General features: G+C 34.1%; 5 protein-coding genes and 2 pseudogenes across 7 annotated transcripts, besides 4 other annotated features; 4 read left to right on the top strand and 3 right to left on the bottom strand.

Moving 5' to 3' along the window:
- Positions 1-2706: part of a mobile genetic element that runs on past the window's edge.
- On the bottom strand, positions 14-169 carry TVAGG3_0189590 (uncharacterized protein; the record flags this gene model as incomplete). The annotated part of the gene is made up of 1 exon (XM_051225909.1): positions 14-169. One exon carries the CDS (start codon positions 167-169, stop codon positions 14-16), a length of 156 nt encoding a protein of 51 aa, XP_051110895.1.
- On the top strand, positions 1273-1563 carry TVAGG3_0189580 (uncharacterized protein; the record flags this gene model as incomplete). Its single annotated transcript, XM_051225908.1, has 1 exon — positions 1273-1563. A coding segment is annotated over one exon (291 nt), but the record flags the coding sequence as incomplete, so codon positions are not given.
- A 2128-nt stretch (positions 2707-4834) lies between the features above and the next one.
- TVAGG3_0189560 lies at positions 4835-5360 on the bottom strand (annotated as a pseudogene). The gene has a single exon. A coding segment is annotated over exon 1 (526 nt).
- A 2474-nt stretch (positions 5361-7834) lies between these two features.
- Positions 7835-9955, bottom strand: TVAGG3_0189550 (ATP binding; the record flags this gene model as incomplete). The annotated part of the gene is made up of 1 exon (XM_001316319.2): positions 7863-9944. The coding sequence occupies one exon, from the start codon at positions 9942-9944 to the stop codon at positions 7863-7865; it is 2082 nt and encodes a 693-aa protein (XP_001316354.1).
- Positions 9956-10556: 601 nt separating this feature from the next.
- Positions 10557-11876, top strand: TVAGG3_0189540 (amino acid transmembrane transporter protein; the record flags this gene model as incomplete). Its single annotated transcript, XM_001316318.1, has 1 exon — positions 10571-11836. One exon carries the CDS (start codon positions 10571-10573, stop codon positions 11834-11836), a length of 1266 nt encoding a protein of 421 aa, XP_001316353.1.
- Positions 11877-12262: 386 nt separating this feature from the next.
- Positions 12263-14332, top strand: TVAGG3_0189530 (N-terminal region of Chorein or VPS13 family; the record flags this gene model as incomplete). The annotated part of the gene is made up of 1 exon (XM_051225907.1): positions 12263-14332. The coding sequence occupies one exon, from the start codon at positions 12263-12265 to the stop codon at positions 14330-14332; it is 2070 nt and encodes a 689-aa protein (XP_051110893.1).
- A 461-nt stretch (positions 14333-14793) lies between these two features.
- Positions 14794-14821: a terminal%2Cinverted (terminal inverted repeat of Mariner transposon ID:TVAGG3_0189510).
- Positions 14794-16098: a mobile genetic element.
- TVAGG3_0189520 lies at positions 14890-16018 on the top strand (annotated as a pseudogene). The gene has a single exon. A coding segment is annotated over exon 1 (1129 nt).
- Positions 16071-16098: a terminal%2Cinverted (terminal inverted repeat of Mariner transposon ID:TVAGG3_0189510).
- Positions 16099-19195: the final 3097 nt, after the last annotated feature.

Genomic DNA, 19195 nt, shown 5'->3' with positions numbered 1-19195 from the left:
TCAGTAAAAAATTTTAGTTTGTTTTGTTTTCAACTGGTTGTTTAGGTTTTTTAAGTCGGTCTAAAACTTCCTGAGGTATAGGAAGAACTTGACAAACACGTGGTTGTGTAACTGCTGGAAGCCGACAAATCCATCTTGAACCCATTTGTCTCAATGCTGTATTGTTCATTTCATCTCAGTAAAAAAATTTACATTCCCCACGTTTGAGGTGGTTGCGGTTGGTTGTTGTTTACCCACTGTTGTGCATGGTTATATCCTCTGTTAAAGAATCTTTCACCTTGGTCCATGTAGTGCCCTGCTTGGTTATAGTAGTCATTTGCTTTGTTATAGTAGTTTCCTGCTTGTCTTCCTACATTGTCCATCCATCCTTGAACTTTTCCTCTTGTTTCAGGATTTGGAATAAGATTTGCTGCATCTCGTGCTACCTCCCAACCTTTCTGTACAGTTTGTATAATAGGTTGTGCTTTCTCTTTCAGTATACCTAAAGTACTCAAAATCTTCCTTCCAATTCCAAATGCACCTCTGGCTAGTGTTCCCACTGCGGGCAAAAATCTAGATGCGACTCCTGCTATTGCGCCAAATAAACCCATTTCTTATGGGTTAAAAATGACGAATTCAAACAAGGACCCCTATGTTTCTAAGGCGACAAAGAAAGCACTCATGGTAAAAATCTTTAGTTCAACACCAAATGCTTGGTTTATGGATATCTTGGAAAACATTCCGAGGTATAGAGAAGATGGACCACCATATGGCTAATATTTGTCGGTCAAAACACAAGATACTGTGAAGCCATACCATTATGGTCCAAAAATATTTTAGATGTGAAAACTGCTTTGACAATATTCGTTGACAAATACCATCCAACAAAACTGACATCTGACTATGAAAGTTCTTTCAAATCAGACGATATTAAAAACTATCTGCGTTCAAAAAATGTAAACCAATATTTCATTGTCGACCAAAACCATTCTGCTCTTGGTGTCATTGACAGTTGTATAAAAATCTTAAGAGACTTAAACCAACCACAATGGTGAAGCAAATGAAATGTCATATGACGACAAATATAGACATTTCTCCATGGCAAAGATGAGACAAGTTTTAAATATTTACAATAGCCGTAAACAAAAAGGTTTGGGAAACCACTCCCCCGAAGAAATGAAAAACAACCCCGACTTAGAGAAAGACTATATATTTAATAGTTTAGTCAAAAGAGACAAACAAGAAAGAATGCCAGGCTTCAAACTTAAGAAAGGTGACAAAGTAAAAATAGAAATACCTAAACGCGACCCATATGAAAATACTATTGACTATGACAACAATGGGAACTCGACAGGTACTCACATTCGTGTTCGTAAAAATAGAAGAAAGTATACAAGAGAATATTATGAAGTTTTAGGCAAACATGGCAAAATGTACACACTGCAAGCAGAAGATAAAACTACTATTGTCAGACCTCGTTTCAAACTTGTCAAAGTTCAAGGTGGTATACTTTCAAAGACAGTTCCTAACAAATATAAGACAACTCCTGACGAATATGCTAAAGAAGTTGAAAATGACGACTAAGCGTTTCTATACCATGCGTAAACTGTCATGTAAGGTGGCATGTAGTCTTTACTCTGTCCGTTGTTTGCGTATACCCTGAAACGCGATGTGTATGGTTTCCTTCTCCCTGTGTGCTACCCAGAAACAATTTATAGCAAACTGAACGTCGTCTTTAACATCATATCCTTTACCTTTTTTCATTGCTGACCAATCCCAAAATCTATGCTTATGCCAACCTGCTTCAGATGTACTTAAATTTATGTAGTGACTGTGCGCAGGTAAATTTTCACCTGAAATCGTTTTACTTCCACCTGTTTCCTTTGAAGAGTTTGCACAATACAAAAACCTGTCGACTATTTGAGTCCAAGTTCCAAAACCAAGTACTACTTCTGGTTTGGTAGAGTTCATTGACGTGTAAATAGAACCTATAGGATATACTGTTTGAAGTATTTCTGTCTTTAACGTTTGAAGCTCTGTTTTGTCAGCTTTTTTATCATATAAATCTTGAGCAGTGAATTTAACTTTTTTTCATCCTCCATGACATAGACATTTCTACATCTAATGTCTTTATCCGATGTTAAACCTTCTGGAAAGTTAGGAGGTTTAAATATAATCCACCCACCAGTTTCTTCAATCGTTCCTAAAATACTTTCTATACCAACATTTGAGAAGAAGGTATGTGTATGTCCAACGTCACTTTTACTGTTTAAGGTTTCTTGTAAGTTTGTAATATTTGCAATGGTATGTGTATGGTTCTTGTCAGCTTTGCCATCTAACTTTTCTTGTAAGTTTGTAATATTTGCAATGGTATGTGTATGGTTCTTATCCGCTTTAAGGTCTAAACATCCTGAACCCACCCTGTATTGGCTTTACCTTCTAAAATCTTCGATGTCCGTTCATGGTACCATTCAACCCTTTTTATAATTTCATTGTCTTTTTCATCACATATTCCTTATTTGCCTTCTTCACTAACCCACTGGCCAGATATGCTAACTCATCGTCAACATACTCTTTGTCAGCTTTCTTTTCAACATCCTCTTTTGTTGCATATGTTGCATCTGCTCTGTCATGTTCTTCTTGAACTTTTTCAATGACATACTCTTTGTCAGCTTTGTTGTCAACATCTGCTTTCAAAAGAAGTTCTTTTATAGGCTTCTCGTTTAAAGTTCCTTTTGTTGGATTTACACAGACAGTATGGTTCTTACTGTCTTGAAACAGAAACTCATCTGTCATTGGGTTTATCGTCAGTTTTAAGTTTCCTTCTTTCAATGACTCAGATATCTTAGAATAGTTTGAAAAGTTTGTTGTGTTCTTATTTAGAGCTTGCAAAATGAGTTGTCGTTGTGTTGTATTTCTCTCATAGACGCTGTTTCATTCGACATTTTTATTCTAGATAAATATGCTTTCAATAGAAAAAGAAAATTCAAGAGTTGCTACAACTAAACCATTAGATGAACTTTTTACTAATGTCGGTCAAAAGTTTGAGACAGAGACCGTAAAGCATGAAGGCTATCGTTTTGACTACCCGTTAAGATGGTTAAGAGACCCATCCGTCACAAAAGCTGTTGGCTTCGTAGAATGAAGTTCATTTCAGAAGCCATACATGGTTTCCCATTTACGGTCGCTTTTGAAATTCGATACTATAACAAAGAGAAACGTACGTATGAGAAATTTGAACAGGGAAACTTTTACAAGTGAATTTGCTTGTAAACTTAGAAACAACTCTTCAGCTTTTCAAGAAAAATAATACGATATCTATCTCGAATATGCAAAACAGTACAACATTGACGAAGGAGAGTACCATCTCGATATTTATATGACAGGAAAAATGCAACTGTTAAAATCGATAGAATAGAAGACCTTGGAGAAAACGTTTATATTTCTACAAAATATAACAACTTGGCATGGTATAGATTTTTTGAGGATGTTAAATCAGCCTGCAGCATATCCAGTACACCCGAACTTTTATGAAGTCGAAAACCCTAATGGAACATATGAAAATGTTTTCGACTCAGATGCTATTATAGTTCATGCTTCATTTTTCTGGTGCACAAACTCTTTTTATGCTTGGCAAATGACTTTTTACGAAAAACCTACAAAGCTATATGAAACCACCAAGTGGAAGTATTTCAGACTTTCAAGTATGGTTTACAACAGATGGAAGAAAGAGAATAATTCCATATACCATGCGTTTTACTTAGAACTTAGTTCATATACAACTACTATCGAACGGTAAAAATATATATTTTTAATACGTTGAGGTGTTGGATTTGGTTGCCAACTAGACTGTGGTGCAGGTTCAGGCTGTTGTATAACAGGAGCTTGTTTCTTCTGGTTCAGGGTCTTTAGGTATAATACCAACGAACTGACCTACTCTTTTACCATATTTTTGACTCCGTTCCAAATTCCTCTTCCGACAGATTTATTCCATTCCATATACCTCTTCCAACATTTCGAAAGAAGTTTCCTATTCTTCCAAAGAAACCCATTTTACTATATGTAAAAATCTAATGTCCGCCTAGTCTCTTACGTTTCCTGTTGAGTTCCATTGCATTTTTTAACTGGACTCATACATTCTATTTCTCCTCTGGTAAAAAAACATACTCTGGGTCAACTCCTGTGTTCGCGTCATCTGCATAGAGTGTTTATATCCCACTTCAGGGTTTGTATAAAACTCTTTCCATCTCATATTTGCATACCATGGTGGCAAACCTAACGCAGCGTCATTTGACATGGCAGTTTGCATTTGTACATTTTTGGCACTTGACCATAGTTTGCCATTGCAGTTTGTATTCTAACTTCATTTGGAATATTCTCTGGGTTTGGTTGTCCAGGTTGCTGTGCATTCGCTAAGTTCTGTGCGTCCATTTAATATTAGATAAAAATATCTCTTACGAGTACATATGCTGAACATTTGCAGACATTGGTTCATCTTCATATTCTCTATATCTTTCTGCCACTCAAATAAGTAAATGACACAATGGAAAAAACCTAAAACAAGTAGTCCTATTTCAAACCACATTTACTTACCAATAAAATTTCTTTGTTGTGACACTTTCTCCGGTTTAGACCTCTCTCATATTCTATCTTGTCATATCTAAACTCATAGTCATGTATGTCCTCTAACCATCTCATAACGGTTTCCAAACCACTTTTATCGGATGTAAAGTAAAAGCATGGATGGTTATGTAAAACGTCTAAAGTTTCTAAAGAGTCTCTCAAAGTCCAGTCTACTTGGTATTGAAAATCCCATGTGTTATAGAACGGCGGTCACTATAAAGAAAACATTTCCTTGTTTTTATATTTTTCATACAACTCTGTCCAACGACATCTCACAAACTCTATACCCTCAGTATATTTTTCTATGTTCTCTTTGAAAACCTTTGTATAGTTAAGATATAAAACTTTTGACATAGTGTTTCAATGTCATGAACTCTTATAGCACCACTATATAATAGTCTAGAAGATATACTATCCCAGTCAATATACTCTGCTTTTTTCAAAACCTCTCTGACAGTATTTTTCTTATCTAATGGTATACGTTCCATCTTACCTATAGGTATCTTTTCTTTTAACTCTTTCAATATTTTGTTTGTGTCTGGTATATGTTTGAGACGGTTCGTATAGTTGTCGAAGTCATTGCATATAATCTTTGAGTCAGGAAATACAGTATGGCACAAATGAGATATATAGAAACTTCCACCGAACAAATCTACAAATGTTAGACCATTCGGTAGTTTCTTAAGTTCTCTCAATAGAATATCTTTACATCTACTCTTATTTCCAAAGAAGGGTAGCGGTGGTTTTGTAAAATTCATTTTATATTTAATAAAAATGTTTTTTCCCTGAAAAGTGACAGAAAAGTGACAAAACATGAAAACTACTCGGTTAAGGTTTTTGACAGATGTTTATATGACACTTTCTCCGGTTTATAGGACCTCTCTCATATTCTATCTTGTTAAGACTTCCTGGACTGTTGTCAAAATGTCATGTTGTCTCATTTTTTCAGAGAAGTTGGTTTAACCGAGGGACCGAGGGACCGAGGGACCTGGTGACGTAGCGACGATAGACCCTTACTTGTTATACTAAACATCTTCAGGGGCTAGAGGGGCGCAGCCCTGGAAGCCCCAATACCTTTTTTTTTTTTTAAATATAGAAATGTTTTATGATTCTACAATATTTTTTGAAATGTGTACTAATCTTTCTTATATATATATGATTCATTTCTATCGGCGCGCAGAGCGCGCCGATAGAAATGAATGACAAGGCTGTCATGCACCAGTGTGTTATAACAGATCGATTTTATTTGAAATTTCATAAATTTTATTTGAAATTTCATAAATTATAATAAATTTGATATTCAGAGACGTCGCTACGCGCCTTTTAGCATTCTGGGCACTTACGTGCCCAGAATGCAAGATTGAGAAATTTGAAACTTCGTTTCAAATTTCTGCTTTGCTGTTATGCAAAAAGAAAGTCAGTACAAAAAAATTTTTGAAATTGAGAATAAAAATAATATCGTGATTTTTTGTGATATATGGATTTTTTAGAAGATTTTAGAGATTGAAGTAAGGGTTTCGTTTTGCTAAAATTGTCACTTTTATAGCATATTTGTTTTTGGATGTTTTGCGAAACCAAAAAAATATGATATACAATGTGTGTGTAAAGAAAATACTTTATTTACTAGTTAAAAAATCATTTGGTATTGATCAAGTTATTTTTTCTGGATAAGATATTATATGGATAATTGGATAGAAAATACAATTATATAATCTTGTACCTGGTTTAGTTAAGCTAATTGTCATCAGAAACTTGTAATTTTTATGAATTTCAGATTTTCTTTTCATTACTGCTTTTCTTAATAGGTCAAGTTCTTATTTACGTTATAAAGTATGATATTTACAAATATCAAGTTATCATGTTTTTTGAGAAATTATGAGAAACAAACAAAAATGAAAAAGATAGGAATAGCAATGAATAGTGATGTGGGTATAGAAAATGTAAGAGATATGAATGCAAAGCAATCAGTATTTAGGATATTGACCATAGATTTCGAAAAAAAAATGCTGCATATTGAGCGAAAACTATGATTATATTATAAGGCTGTCATTTAAAGCATAATGAAACTATTCCCTTTTCATTTTAATCGAATAAGATAGTAAAGATTTTTGAATTAGCTAGAAACTGATGAGATGTTTTCACAAATCAGATTTTTAATCTCTATAATGCATAATTCACTCAATATCTCAATTTTGATATTGCGAGATATTTTTGCTATCGGTTTCGCAATTTTGACACAATAGCAAGAGGGTTCTATAAGCATTATTATCAACGTAGAATCTGAATATCATATCAGAAAATGTCGCAAATCTGACATTTACCCGACCAAATAGCAAAAATAATTGAATACTTTTCGCAAAAACTTTAAAAATCGATAAAAATATGAAATATAGATATTAAAGAGACTTTTTATATAATATTCATAAAGATTTTCCAAAAATATGATACCGCAAAATTAAAAAAGTGACGTCTTGAGTGGAGTCAAAGGTCGAAATTGCTAGCTAAATGTTTTTTTAGCGAAATTGCGTATTGTACGTTTTTTTCGCAAAACGAAACCCTTAATTTAAGTCTCAATTTATAAAATTTTTTTAAATTGAGAGGAATTTTAATGATATTATTTTATTTGATATTTGGATTTTGTAGAAGATTTTAGAGATGTCAGTCTCAATTAAAAAAATTTACAAAAAATAATCGTAAAATAATCGTTTTTGTTCAAATCCTTTTCATTTCGGAAAATTGAAGTTAAATATCAAAGAACCAGTCTATGCTTATGTTAAATCAAATTATTATAAAGTGTTTTGATGACTTTTTCTAACCGCAATTTGTCACTTTTTGATGTTTCAAAATTAATGTATATTCTATATGCATATAAGATATAAATTAATATTAAAACCCAAAATCGATTTTTGAAAGAATCAAATTTATCACATCTCATCGTTGTTCCGAATTAATATTTTATTTGTAATATATATTTGATCACAATTATATTTATCATATTAAAATTCAAAAATAATTTTTGAGTTTCAGATTTCCTTAATTTCCCATATAAATATATGTTTATTTTATTAAAAATAGAATGTCCAATTATTGATAAAAATCGATCCGCTTTTCTACCGGTCAAGCTGTATATATATAGAACCCATCCATGTAACCCTCGATGTCACTTTTGCGGCCTCGCTCCGCTCGGCCGCAAAAGTGACATCGAGGGTTACATGATGGAAAAAAAATTGAATTACATTCTTTACTAACATTTATTAGAATTATAGAAATTGGGATAATATATTTGAAAGTTCTTCACTTTCGTCTATATCTACTGCTGTATTCTTTATGCCTTTTGCATCATTAACAAAATTCAAAATGTATCTTGCGCGATTCATTAAATCTGCAGGAGTTAGGGGTCTTTGTTCATCGAGTTTTACAGGTATATCCTTTCTAATGTTATACCATTTCTGATTTTCCTGAATTATTGAGCTCAATTTCCTTTTCTCTTTTACTGGAATAGTTTCAAGAGAAGATTCTGCAATTTCCAGTGATTGTAAGAATACAGCTAAGGCTTGGTCAATAATTTCTGTATCTCTTAATCTCTTTTCAAGGGGAGAGAGTACTTCTGCAAGGTAGCTCTGCTGTTCTTCAACATCTAGCAGGGATGCGTTATTTATGTTTAGTTGTGTCCATTCAATGATTTTTCTGCATCTAGCAACGATTGACAGTCGAGTTGACTGGTTTGTGTACTCTCTATATGTCTGATTTGATTCAAGATTGTGGAGTGTTGCATGCGCCTTGTGTTCAAGTAGAGAAATAGCGTTTGCAATTCTTCTTTTGTCTTCATCCGAAGAAACAATGACATTGAAGACCGATGGATTGAAACGTGCAGTGTGTTGGTACGCAAATTCAATTTGGTTGAACTCATTATCTGTGATTATTGACGGCTCGAATGGAGCATCATTAACATGTATGACACTGGAATTCATTCTTTTCTCCAACTTGTATTTGAAAGTTGTTGTATTTGTATTTTGTGTCTGGTTCTTTCCGTATGTGAATGTCAAGAACCTTGTAGGTCTCCTAGAGTACTTAACTGATGATGTTAATCTTCCTTTTGTGCACTCGCCAATTCTTTCTTTAGTTCCATCAATGGTGACAGAATAAAGCTGGAATTTGTTGTAAACTTCGACGTGGGTGGATAGCATTTGTTTTCGTTTCTGCTGCGAGATGTAAGAAGCACCCAATGCAATTGTTTCGTCTGCATTCAGCTGTTTCCTAACATATCCATGCTTAAGAAACATATCTTGAATAGCATTTACACGGGTTCCACCACCAATAATGTTGATCTCATCATATCTTGCTGGTTTGGCCGCCTTAATAATGCCTTGTATGCATTTGTCTTGTCGTTTTGCAATGTTGTCAATTTGCTTTTTATTAAATTTGGCAACTCTATCTTGGCTATTAATGTTTTCAATCGTTACCTCGGCTGTTTGCGATACAGTAAGCATGTTTTTGATCTTTTCTGCTGCATCAAATATTCTTCTCATCTCACTTCTGGTTAATTTCATGTTGTATTCATCTGCAATGATATCAGCTATCTTTGCAGTTATGTCTGCACTACCACAATGATTGTAGCTGTAGGTAAGTCGCTCTGCTCTGATATGGCCTTTTCTTGTTAAGGAAAAGTTTACAGCGTATGCTTCTGATTTGACAGCACCAACATCTATAAACAATGAAATCATTGGCTTTTCATGTTTCATCTGATTAAATCGTTCAAACCCAAAAAAGGTTGCAACAGCATTAACATCATCAACAATTTGTACAATAGAATATCCGGCAATGTTTAATGCTTTTTTAATAATTTGACGTTGGGGAACAGTAAAATAAGCAGGAACTGCTAATGTAACCGATTCAACTTGATTTCCTTTTGCAATTTCATTAATGTAATATCTGAAATATATCGGTAGTACATCTAGATATTCTAAGCAAGCAGCTTTCTTAGATAAAAAATACTTTTCTGTAAAAATGTTTGTGTAATTAGAAGTAGCATCAACAAACTGTGGTAAAAATCCGGTTCCCATCCATGGACGACTCTCTAATTGATGAATTGCCTGCATGCCGATTTGGGGTTCTAAATTTTGAGCCAGAGATTGATTCATATCACTACAATAATCATAATCAGGGAGTTTAGGACCATAAAAACTGATGAATGTCGGTGTTAGTCTTTTCGCATCCAAATTTGTCAATATATGTGGTGGTTCGTTTTCAATAAATGCCGCCGATTTAGTCATGAAAGATCCAAAGTCAATGGAAATATGAATTGATACTGTTATCGGGCACAAAATAGAAAATAGCATCATTGAAAAATGATTATTTGGCTGGCCAAATAAATGAAGTTTCGAAAAAATTTGAACCCAAAAAATTCGTATTTAGATGAAAAACGAATAATACTGCTATAGTTTTAGCTGAATTTTCATAAAATAAAGGTGTTATTTTGCTTTTTTTTTAATTTGTAACTCCAACCATATTTTTAATGGCATTAAAACACTACAGTAGAGTTATATCTGGAGAAAGTTGGAGTATACTTCATCCATGATTGCATTTTGCTAAGTATTTCCAAATTTGTCTGAAAAACTGCCGAGATATCTGCAATCACTCCTTTCACACGCATTGATTTTCTTCCATTTCAATTTCTGTAAATTTAAACGAGATTAGGGAAATATGCTTGTATTAATCTAGAAGAAATAATAAAAAGAACCTCATATTTTATATTATCTCATATCACAAGATGCAAGAGTAGTATATTTTCCGAATATGTTGATAATTTTTAATATCAAAGATATACATACCTCAGTTCTTTGTATACTAATAACTAATTATATAGATGGCGTTAATTTATCACAAAAATTGGAGATCCGTCTTTTCAGATGCTTAGACTATCATGAACTCAAAAAATGTCACTTTTATCTTTCATTCATAAAATTCCATGAGTGACTCTAAAATTTTGGAGTCATCGTTATTGTCAGAAGTATCAGAGCAAGTAAAACCAGATGATTACATGAAATTCTTTCCAGCATTTATGAATATTTTAAACACATTAACAGGAGCAGAAGTTCTTAGCGTCAGTAATTCTATGACATTAATCGGTCTGATATATTCTATAGGATTAATGGTTATTACAACCATTTTATCATATCTTGGTACAATTTTAGTTTTATACTTAAGAAATCAGGTTGATGCAGAAAGTATTAACGAACTTGCTACAAAGATCATTGGTAAGTGGGGTGGAAACGTGTATTCTGCTCTCACATTATGCTTTACTTATAGTTGCCAAACTGCGTATCTTTATATTGGCGCCGATTCAGTTATTGGTTGGACAAAACTTGCTGGGCTCAAGAACTGGGACCATGGATTAAAGCGTTCACTCCAAGTATTTATTTATGCAATGGTATTACCTGTCTTGCTTACAATACCCCGCGAAATGAAAATTCTGAGCATTGTTTCAACAGGTGCAATCTTGTGCCAGGTTATCTATGTCTCTGGCATGATGTATGAGGGAATCAAAATTTTACCATCCCAAGGTATCGATCCCACATGCGAATCTCATATTTTTGGCATCGTATTTTTCAATGCTTTTGCCATTTATTCCATGCTTTATGCTTTTCCATCCGTTGTTTTACCTCTTGTCAGAAATTATAATCCTGATATGAGAAAGAGATATGTATTAATTGGAGCATCATTTGTAGCTTGCTTTTCTATCACAATTATCCCTGGCACAATTGGTTATCTTTTATTCGGAAGGCGTACAAATCAAATTGTTTATGCATCATTTGATCATAGTGATATCTTTATGCAAATTGTGCGTGTAGGTTTCTTTATTGTTGTTAATGCATCGTATGCTGTTGTATCCATTACTGTCATGCAAGATCTGTCATCAATTTTCTGCCACGTCGAAGATCCTGCCGACCTTCCATTCAAAAAGAGAGTTATTGCTCTTCTTGTTGCCAACCTCCCACCTGTAGCTTTTGCCATGTTCCTCCCTGAAATTCGACCAGCATTTGAAGTAGGCGGAGCATTTGGTGGATGCTTATCAAACTTCTTTGTTCCACCACTTCTTTACGTTATTCTTAGTAAAAAGCGGTGGTTCAGTCCAATGAATTTACTGATGATCGCATTTTCACTGTTTGGCCTTGTTTCTGCTGTCATCGCGACATACCAAGCCGTTGTAGATGCCTTGAATCCCGAAGATTAATTGGCAATTTCCATTTACTAGTTTATTTTCTAAAGCTGTGAAATATATCTTTATAATTTTTATGAGTTTTGATTCCCAGCAATGCACATATATACTATTGCTTGTGATTGATAAGAAAATGGCCTTGCTTTGCAAGAGTAAATATCCATTATGAATTAATTTCACAGATTCATTTACAAAAATGAGAATCAATTAAGGTTCTTCTTAACCACATTAAGGATATACCTTCAAACAGTTTTATGGATTGCTCTGTCATTTTTGATTGAGTTTTTGAAGAATTTATTTTTTGAGAGAATTCCAACGATGTTGTTAATTGTTGTATGATTTTTTCCCTCAATTCTTTTCTTTTATTATTGTAAAATTTTGAATAAGTGAATTGAAATAGACGATAGAAAATTGCCAAAGGTTAGCAATTCCTATATTTTTATGAGCTTTCTAAGCAGATCCTTGTTTTCCAAAATAGTTTCTAGATTTTTAGGGAACTATATAAAGGAGAGCGATGAAAGAGATACAGAAGCAAGCATTTTAAAAGGTGAAATTGTCAAAAAAGATATTAAGTTTAAAGAAAATATTCTTTTAAGTGCCCACATTCCATTCAAAATAGTTAAGGGCTCTGCACAGTTACTTGAATTAAAGTTATTTTCTCACAACAAAATCGAAGACTCAAAATTAACTCTCGATGGACTCGATTTGACCATTAAATTAATTAGTGATGTTAAAGAATATCAGATTAAAGCCCTCTTACATCAAATTACAAACTGGCTATCCAAAGATCAAACATCTTTATTCAGTCATTTCACTCAAAAAATTCTTCAGAAGATTGACGTTTCAATCACTAATGTTACAATTAATATAGTTATCGAAGATAACTCATATCCTCTTACAATTTTGCTACCATTGATTTCTATCCAAAATCAAGAAATCGCATTTAAAGATATTTCCATTAAAACTACGAGAGCAGAAGAAATGGATGAGTACATACTTGAAAAATTTTCATTTCAAGGAAAAATCAAATATAATAGCGAAAAACAAGAAAAAATTTTAGATATTAACATAGATAAAGTTAAAACACAGCTTACTGATAATCAATGGAAGTTAATCCTTGATTTTAAGACCCAGATCGGCAACCTTTACAATAAAATATTTTATTCCTGCCAAGACTTAACAGTTGATGAGTTTTCTTCGTTATTTAACTATACGTATTCATATGTATCGTCAGATTATAACAAATTGAATTTTAATCCAAAGACAACTCTCTCAATTTTGAAAAACAGGAGACAGATCATTAATACATTGAAAACTGGAGATGAAACATCATGTGGGAATCTGATCAATCAATATAAATTCTTGCCGCTGATGTATATGATTGATAACATGCCAAAACATGCAAAATTTGAATCATATTCAGAAGAAGATTCAAATTCTCCTATTTTCATCACAACAAAGAGTTTTCAGCTGAATTTTTGTGTGAAAGAGTTGGATTTCAAACTAATTCTAAATTCCGTACCTTTACTCAACATTACTGCATCAGGATTCTCTAATAAATTAGAAACTAATGATGACTCACTCAAATTCAGCTTCGAAATAGAAAGACACAACATAACCGGCTGCGGAAATGGCGAAAAATCTTTCTACGAATGCAGTGGGAAGGTATCTGGCCACTCAGAGACAAGCATTTCTTCATTTAAACACGATACTTCTATTGAATTCCCAAGATGCAACTTTAATTTAGATCTTGCATTCATGTCACAGCTACATGCTTTCTTTTCGAGGCACCACACGCACACAATCAATGATAAGACAATGATTGGCCTCGAAATTGACAGGATTTTATATAGGTCAGAAAACAATAAGTTGGCATTGACACAAGACGGCATTTCTGTAAGCATTAATGACGAAAGAATCGGAAACCCAATATCTCTGTGTTTATCCCGCAAGAAAAATAACCTTACAGCAGAAGGTGAACTAAATTGGGAGTTCAATCTATCAAAGGAATCATTTTCCACTTTCAGAAAGCTCGAACACCTCCTCCAAAATACAGTTTCTATCACAAACTTAGACATAAAGATCAACTCCATGAAGCTGAACTTCATCGACAAGAATAAAAAGCCACGATATTACCTTGTTTTCAAAGGAATCAATGTTACAAAACAGTTTGCATGTAAGATCAGTTCTGTCTCTCTTTGCGAGTCCATCACAGAAGTAGAATTCATTCAGTCCAATGACTTAGTAATGATTCCATCGAGAAACCTATACTACTTACTCCAGTTCAGATCACAAGTAAAGATCGCTTTGAATGATGAACTTCTCAAGTTTTTCCTAGAATTTATCAAGGATGACTCAGAACTGATTAAAGAAATCAAATTGAGAATAGAAACAAAGGATGTCTTGGCATCGATTATTGATGATGACAAGCAGCTGAATATCAATCTCCAGCCATCAGGTTTCGAAATATCCCAGAACGGAGAGTTTTCAATGAATCCAAGGATGTCATGATGAGTTCCCCGACAACTTTCTACCTGCAGTATTTCGATGGACAAGTCGACTCCTTGTGCAGAGATTTATACTTCAATTACGAGGAAGAGTCAGTTGAATTTATTTTGGGATTTGTGAAGAAAGTACTTCAGATTGAGAAATTTGAAGGGAAACTTATCAAGTTCAAGGTAAATTTTGAAAAATTTAAGATAAAACAAAACGAAATTACCTTTTGTTTCAATAAATTTTTAGCAAACAATGACGAAACACGAAGTACAGTATTTGCAACATTTCAAGCGACTTCATTAAATATTGCTCAAAAAACAGTATTGGAAATTCTCAACAAGCAAAGTTTTTCCTGCATTTTGTTTTACCAAACAACAGCTCTAAAGGAGAACTGACGAAAGGCGATATTCTATCTATCGAATCAACTTTAGAATGCGAAGTAGCAAAAATCAATTTAACCAAGAAAAATGATAATATAGGGTGTCCAAAGGTGCGTTTAGCACAGCGCTCTATATGAGACTATTAAAGGAGATATATGCTGATTATAAATATATAATAAAAAATATGAATATATGTATATGATGAGTATGTTGTATTTTGGCGCCATGCCGGGATATAAAATGAATTTTGAGACAAGAGGCGGTTTCGCGGGAAATTTTGGCGGGATTTTTTTTCATTTTTTTAATGAATCATAAAGAAAACATCCTCGCTCTTGCAAAAAAATGCAAAGACTGTAAAAAAATCTACGAGACATTGGTAAAATGCTTCGGTATGGATGCTCCTAGCTATTCCACTGTAACGTATCATGTTAGGATGTATCACTTCATGAACAAAAAGGCGCCCATCATAAAAATTGACAAAAAATCGCCGGATCAAAGAAAAATCAAAGCAATTCTTCAAGCGCTAGATGAAGACCCAAGAGCATCACTCAGAAGGATAGAGGAGATGACAAAGATACCACGTACAACAGTCAGTTATTATCTGCACAATTATTTGAACTACAAACTAGCGTATACACGTTGGGTTCCGCACAACCTTAATTCAGTTCAAAAAAAATCTAGAGTCCAATCTTCGAAAGAGCTCCTCTCTATATTGCGTGCGTATCAATCCAAGAAGTTTCGCTTTTTAGTAACAGGGGACGAGTCTTGGTTTCAATATGCAACAGAAACCAAAATCATGTGGATCCCGAAGGATGAAAATCCGCAAACATTCCCGAAGAAAAAAATTGACACACCAATGATGATGTTGTCGGTTTTTTGGGGCGTGAATGGCATCATCGCAATTGATATTCTTCAAAAACCTAATACGATGAATGCTCAGTATCTAATTGACAATGTTCTTACTCAAATTATCAATTCTGATGAGTTTGAGAAATCCAAACAACAAAAACAAAAGTTTGCAATTCATTTTGATAATTCAAGAGTTCACAAAAGTCATAAGGTAATGAATTACTTGGTGGAAAACAATGTCAAAGTTGTTCCAAACCCAATTTATTCACCTGATATTGCACCCTCTGACTTTTATTTATTCGGCACGCTAAAAAAGAGAGCTGAAGGACGCGAATTCGCGAGTCCAGATGATCTTGAAAATTTTGTAAGAGAGCAATTTGAGCAATTTTCTCATGATGATTTAAAGCGTGTCTTTCAAGCCTGGATCGATCGCTGCGAACGCGTGATTGAATCCAATGGTGATTATATTTAAATAAACTTTATATATATGTAACTTGTTTATTTCTATTCGCAGTATTCAGGTTTGTGCTAAACACACCTTTGGACACCCTATACATTGCTGAAAATTCTTAAGAAATTCTCAATTATCAAAAGTGATAATAAAATTTGCCACAAACTTAATTTGAATATTGACCAAGGATATATGAGAATTGAAGATCTTTGCCAGATCGAATTCAAGGAACTGCTTCTTGACAATATTCATGGTTTCTCTGCTTCTTTTCAGTCATTTAAAGTGGTCAAATTAAAAGGAAATGAATTAATTATAAATCTTAACGAAAAACAGAATCAAAACCAATCTTTTGATATAGAAGTATCCAAAAACTCTTCTTCTCTTGCGGCCCAATCATTATATATTAACTTCGACTACAGTTTCTTTTATGAATTTGTTTCATTCATCAGGAAGTCACCTCTGTTTGCATTGGCGGGAATAAGCGAGAAACATTCGTTTTTCGTTAATGTCAAAGAAATGTCCCTCAAATTACCTATACGAAGTAGCGGCCAGGAGTATTTCTCTGTTAATTTTAATTTCATGTTTGAGATTGCTGATAATAACATGAAAATTTCTCTGACAGAATTCTGCTTAGGATTCTTCAAGGACTCAAAATCGATATCAAAAATAACCAATAACTTCGGCATCAATTTCGATTTATTCGAGAGTGAAGTAGGTATCAGAATTGCAAACCCAGAATTCTACCTAACTACTGTCGACATTGCTGCGATCTCTGTTTTCTGCCAGACAGTGAAGAGCTACTCACACGTCTTCAGAATGATCTTTGAAAGATTCATTGGTATTTCCAACTTGTATACATCAAACTGGTCTGTGAGATGTGGAAAAGTGAAGCTATCGTTGTTTTTCTCTACCCAGCAGAATGATAACGACTTTATTCCATTTTTGAGACTAATTGTTGACGGATTCAGCTTTAGACTCAACTTCAAAACTCTCGAAGAAAGCATCACCCATATTATGGTCAGTAAATGTGAAGTATTCAACATAAGTACAAACCTATGGGACACAGCTGTTGACCCATTCCCTCTAGACATGTCATTTTGTCCTCAGAACAATGCACTGAAGTTTGATGTGAAGGGTCCGATAACTACAGCGCCGAGCTTCAATTCGACGACTGAATTAGTTACTTTTATGGATGATTCCATACGGAGAGTTCAAAGTGGAGATACATCCATGCAGAAAGTAATTCCATTCACTATTCTCAACAATACAGCAGAAGCGTTGACTGTGTCCGTACCTGGCAAATCGAACTTCAGTCTCAAATCGCTTGAATCCCAGGAAATTAACACAAAGGTCAATTCTAGCATTAGATTCAGTCAGAATCAGAGAATCCAGTCCTTATCTATATCGGATCTGCTATATCCACTTTATTTTAGGAAGAACATTGTTGTTTATAGAGATCTCAGTCTTGAAAAGACATCAATTACTTTCAGTTCCATTGTTTTGTTCAAAAACGAAACAGATTTTGAGATATTGATGTGCAAGAAATGCCCAGAGCACAAGAGGGAACTTCTATCGAAAATGGAGAAAGGTAAACTTGTGCCACTACCATCATCAGTATTGACAACTGAAAGAATAACTTTCGTCGACAAGCAGAATATGGAACACGGAAAGAGGCTGCCGAGATTTGAGTTCGTGAAACTGATCAAAATGGGTACAACTCATGAAAAGTTACCAATCGGGAAGAACCACTTCCCAGTCATATTCGAGGAGACAACTATTCACAGGAATGTCAGACTGTTCGAGATTAAATACAATTTCGTGGTTGAAAACGAGTTGCCAGAAAATATTTCAATCGCAATCTCAAATGTAATCGAAAAGGTATCAATTCCATCGAACTCGAAGAAAGGCTTCAGCTATGATCCTTCACTTTCATTTTCTATGAAAGTGTTCTTAGATGGAAGTGATGCCAAGCCATGCAAACTTCATATCAGTGCGAAAGAGATGACTATTCCATGTCAGATTGGCAAATATACTTTTGCAGCCTCTGTGATGAGCGACCAAAAAGGGAAAGTTCACATTTCCATTTATTCACCACTTATTATTTACAACAAATCAGAATGCAAGTTCAACATCACAGATAGTCAACACAAAGAGACTTATGAGTTTGATGAAAACAATAGAATTTGCTTCTCTGACCAAGATTTCTTCAAATCTCAATCGAAGAGATCAATAAAGTTCTATCCATTCGTAACAAATCCCAAAGTGACACATAAGTTTCCAATTGAGTGTGTAGGTTTGACTGGCAACCAATTCTACTTACTACCAATCGACGAAGATAAAGTAACTTACTGTCCAATTAAATACACAATTTTGTCACTTGGCCACTCCAGAGTCATCACATTCTATTCTGCTTTGTACGTTCTCAACAACCTTGATTTCAATTTGATCATATCGCCAAACGATTCCGACAACGAAATGCTGATTGAGAGCGGAAAGAAGACAGTTATATCGATCTCATCTGTTGCATGGACATTCTTGGTCTGGAAAGAGAATTCCCCAATTTCTACAACCCTAATTCTTCAGAATCCGACAACAACAAACTTTCTGCTTCTTCACGATGGAGATTTTTCCCAAATTCATTTCGAAATAACCAAAGAAAATGATAATATGCTTGTCACATTTTCAAAGGCTGTCCTTACATCATCTCCTATTATATTAACCAACGAAACAAAATACAATGTCTTTGCATTTCAGGAAGGTCATGAGCATCTCCAGAAGTTTAAACCTAGTACAACATCAGTATTTGCATATAATTCTCCTTTTGGTGTATCAAATATCACTGTCTCTGTGAAAGAGAAAGAGATAACAATTCCCATGTCTTCTGTAAATGAAGTTTTCCATTTCGACAACTTTTTTGTCGAGCAAATACTAAGTGAAAATGGCTCTAGACTCATCTACGTTTCTTCAGAACTTATGAAAAAGAAAGAGAAGAAACACTTTGCAATGAATGTGAATCTGTCAAATCTGAGTTATTCCTTGATTGATGATAAATTCAGAGAAATGTCTCTTCTTACAATTAGCGGAGTTTCATTTGCAATTGACAGGAGGGAATCTACTACAAATATTAAATTCTGTGTTGAAAAAGTTGAGTTGGATGATATGCATCCACTATCATTGTTTGAAGTTGCTCTTCTTGGA

Source organism: Trichomonas vaginalis, chromosome IV (assembly GCF_026262505.1).
Source record: "Trichomonas vaginalis G3 chromosome IV, whole genome shotgun sequence".
NCBI classification, from domain to species: domain Eukaryota; phylum Parabasalia; order Trichomonadida; family Trichomonadidae; genus Trichomonas; species Trichomonas vaginalis.
Note: the sequence above shows the minus strand (reverse complement) of the source record. Positions and strands in the feature narration are given on the sequence as shown.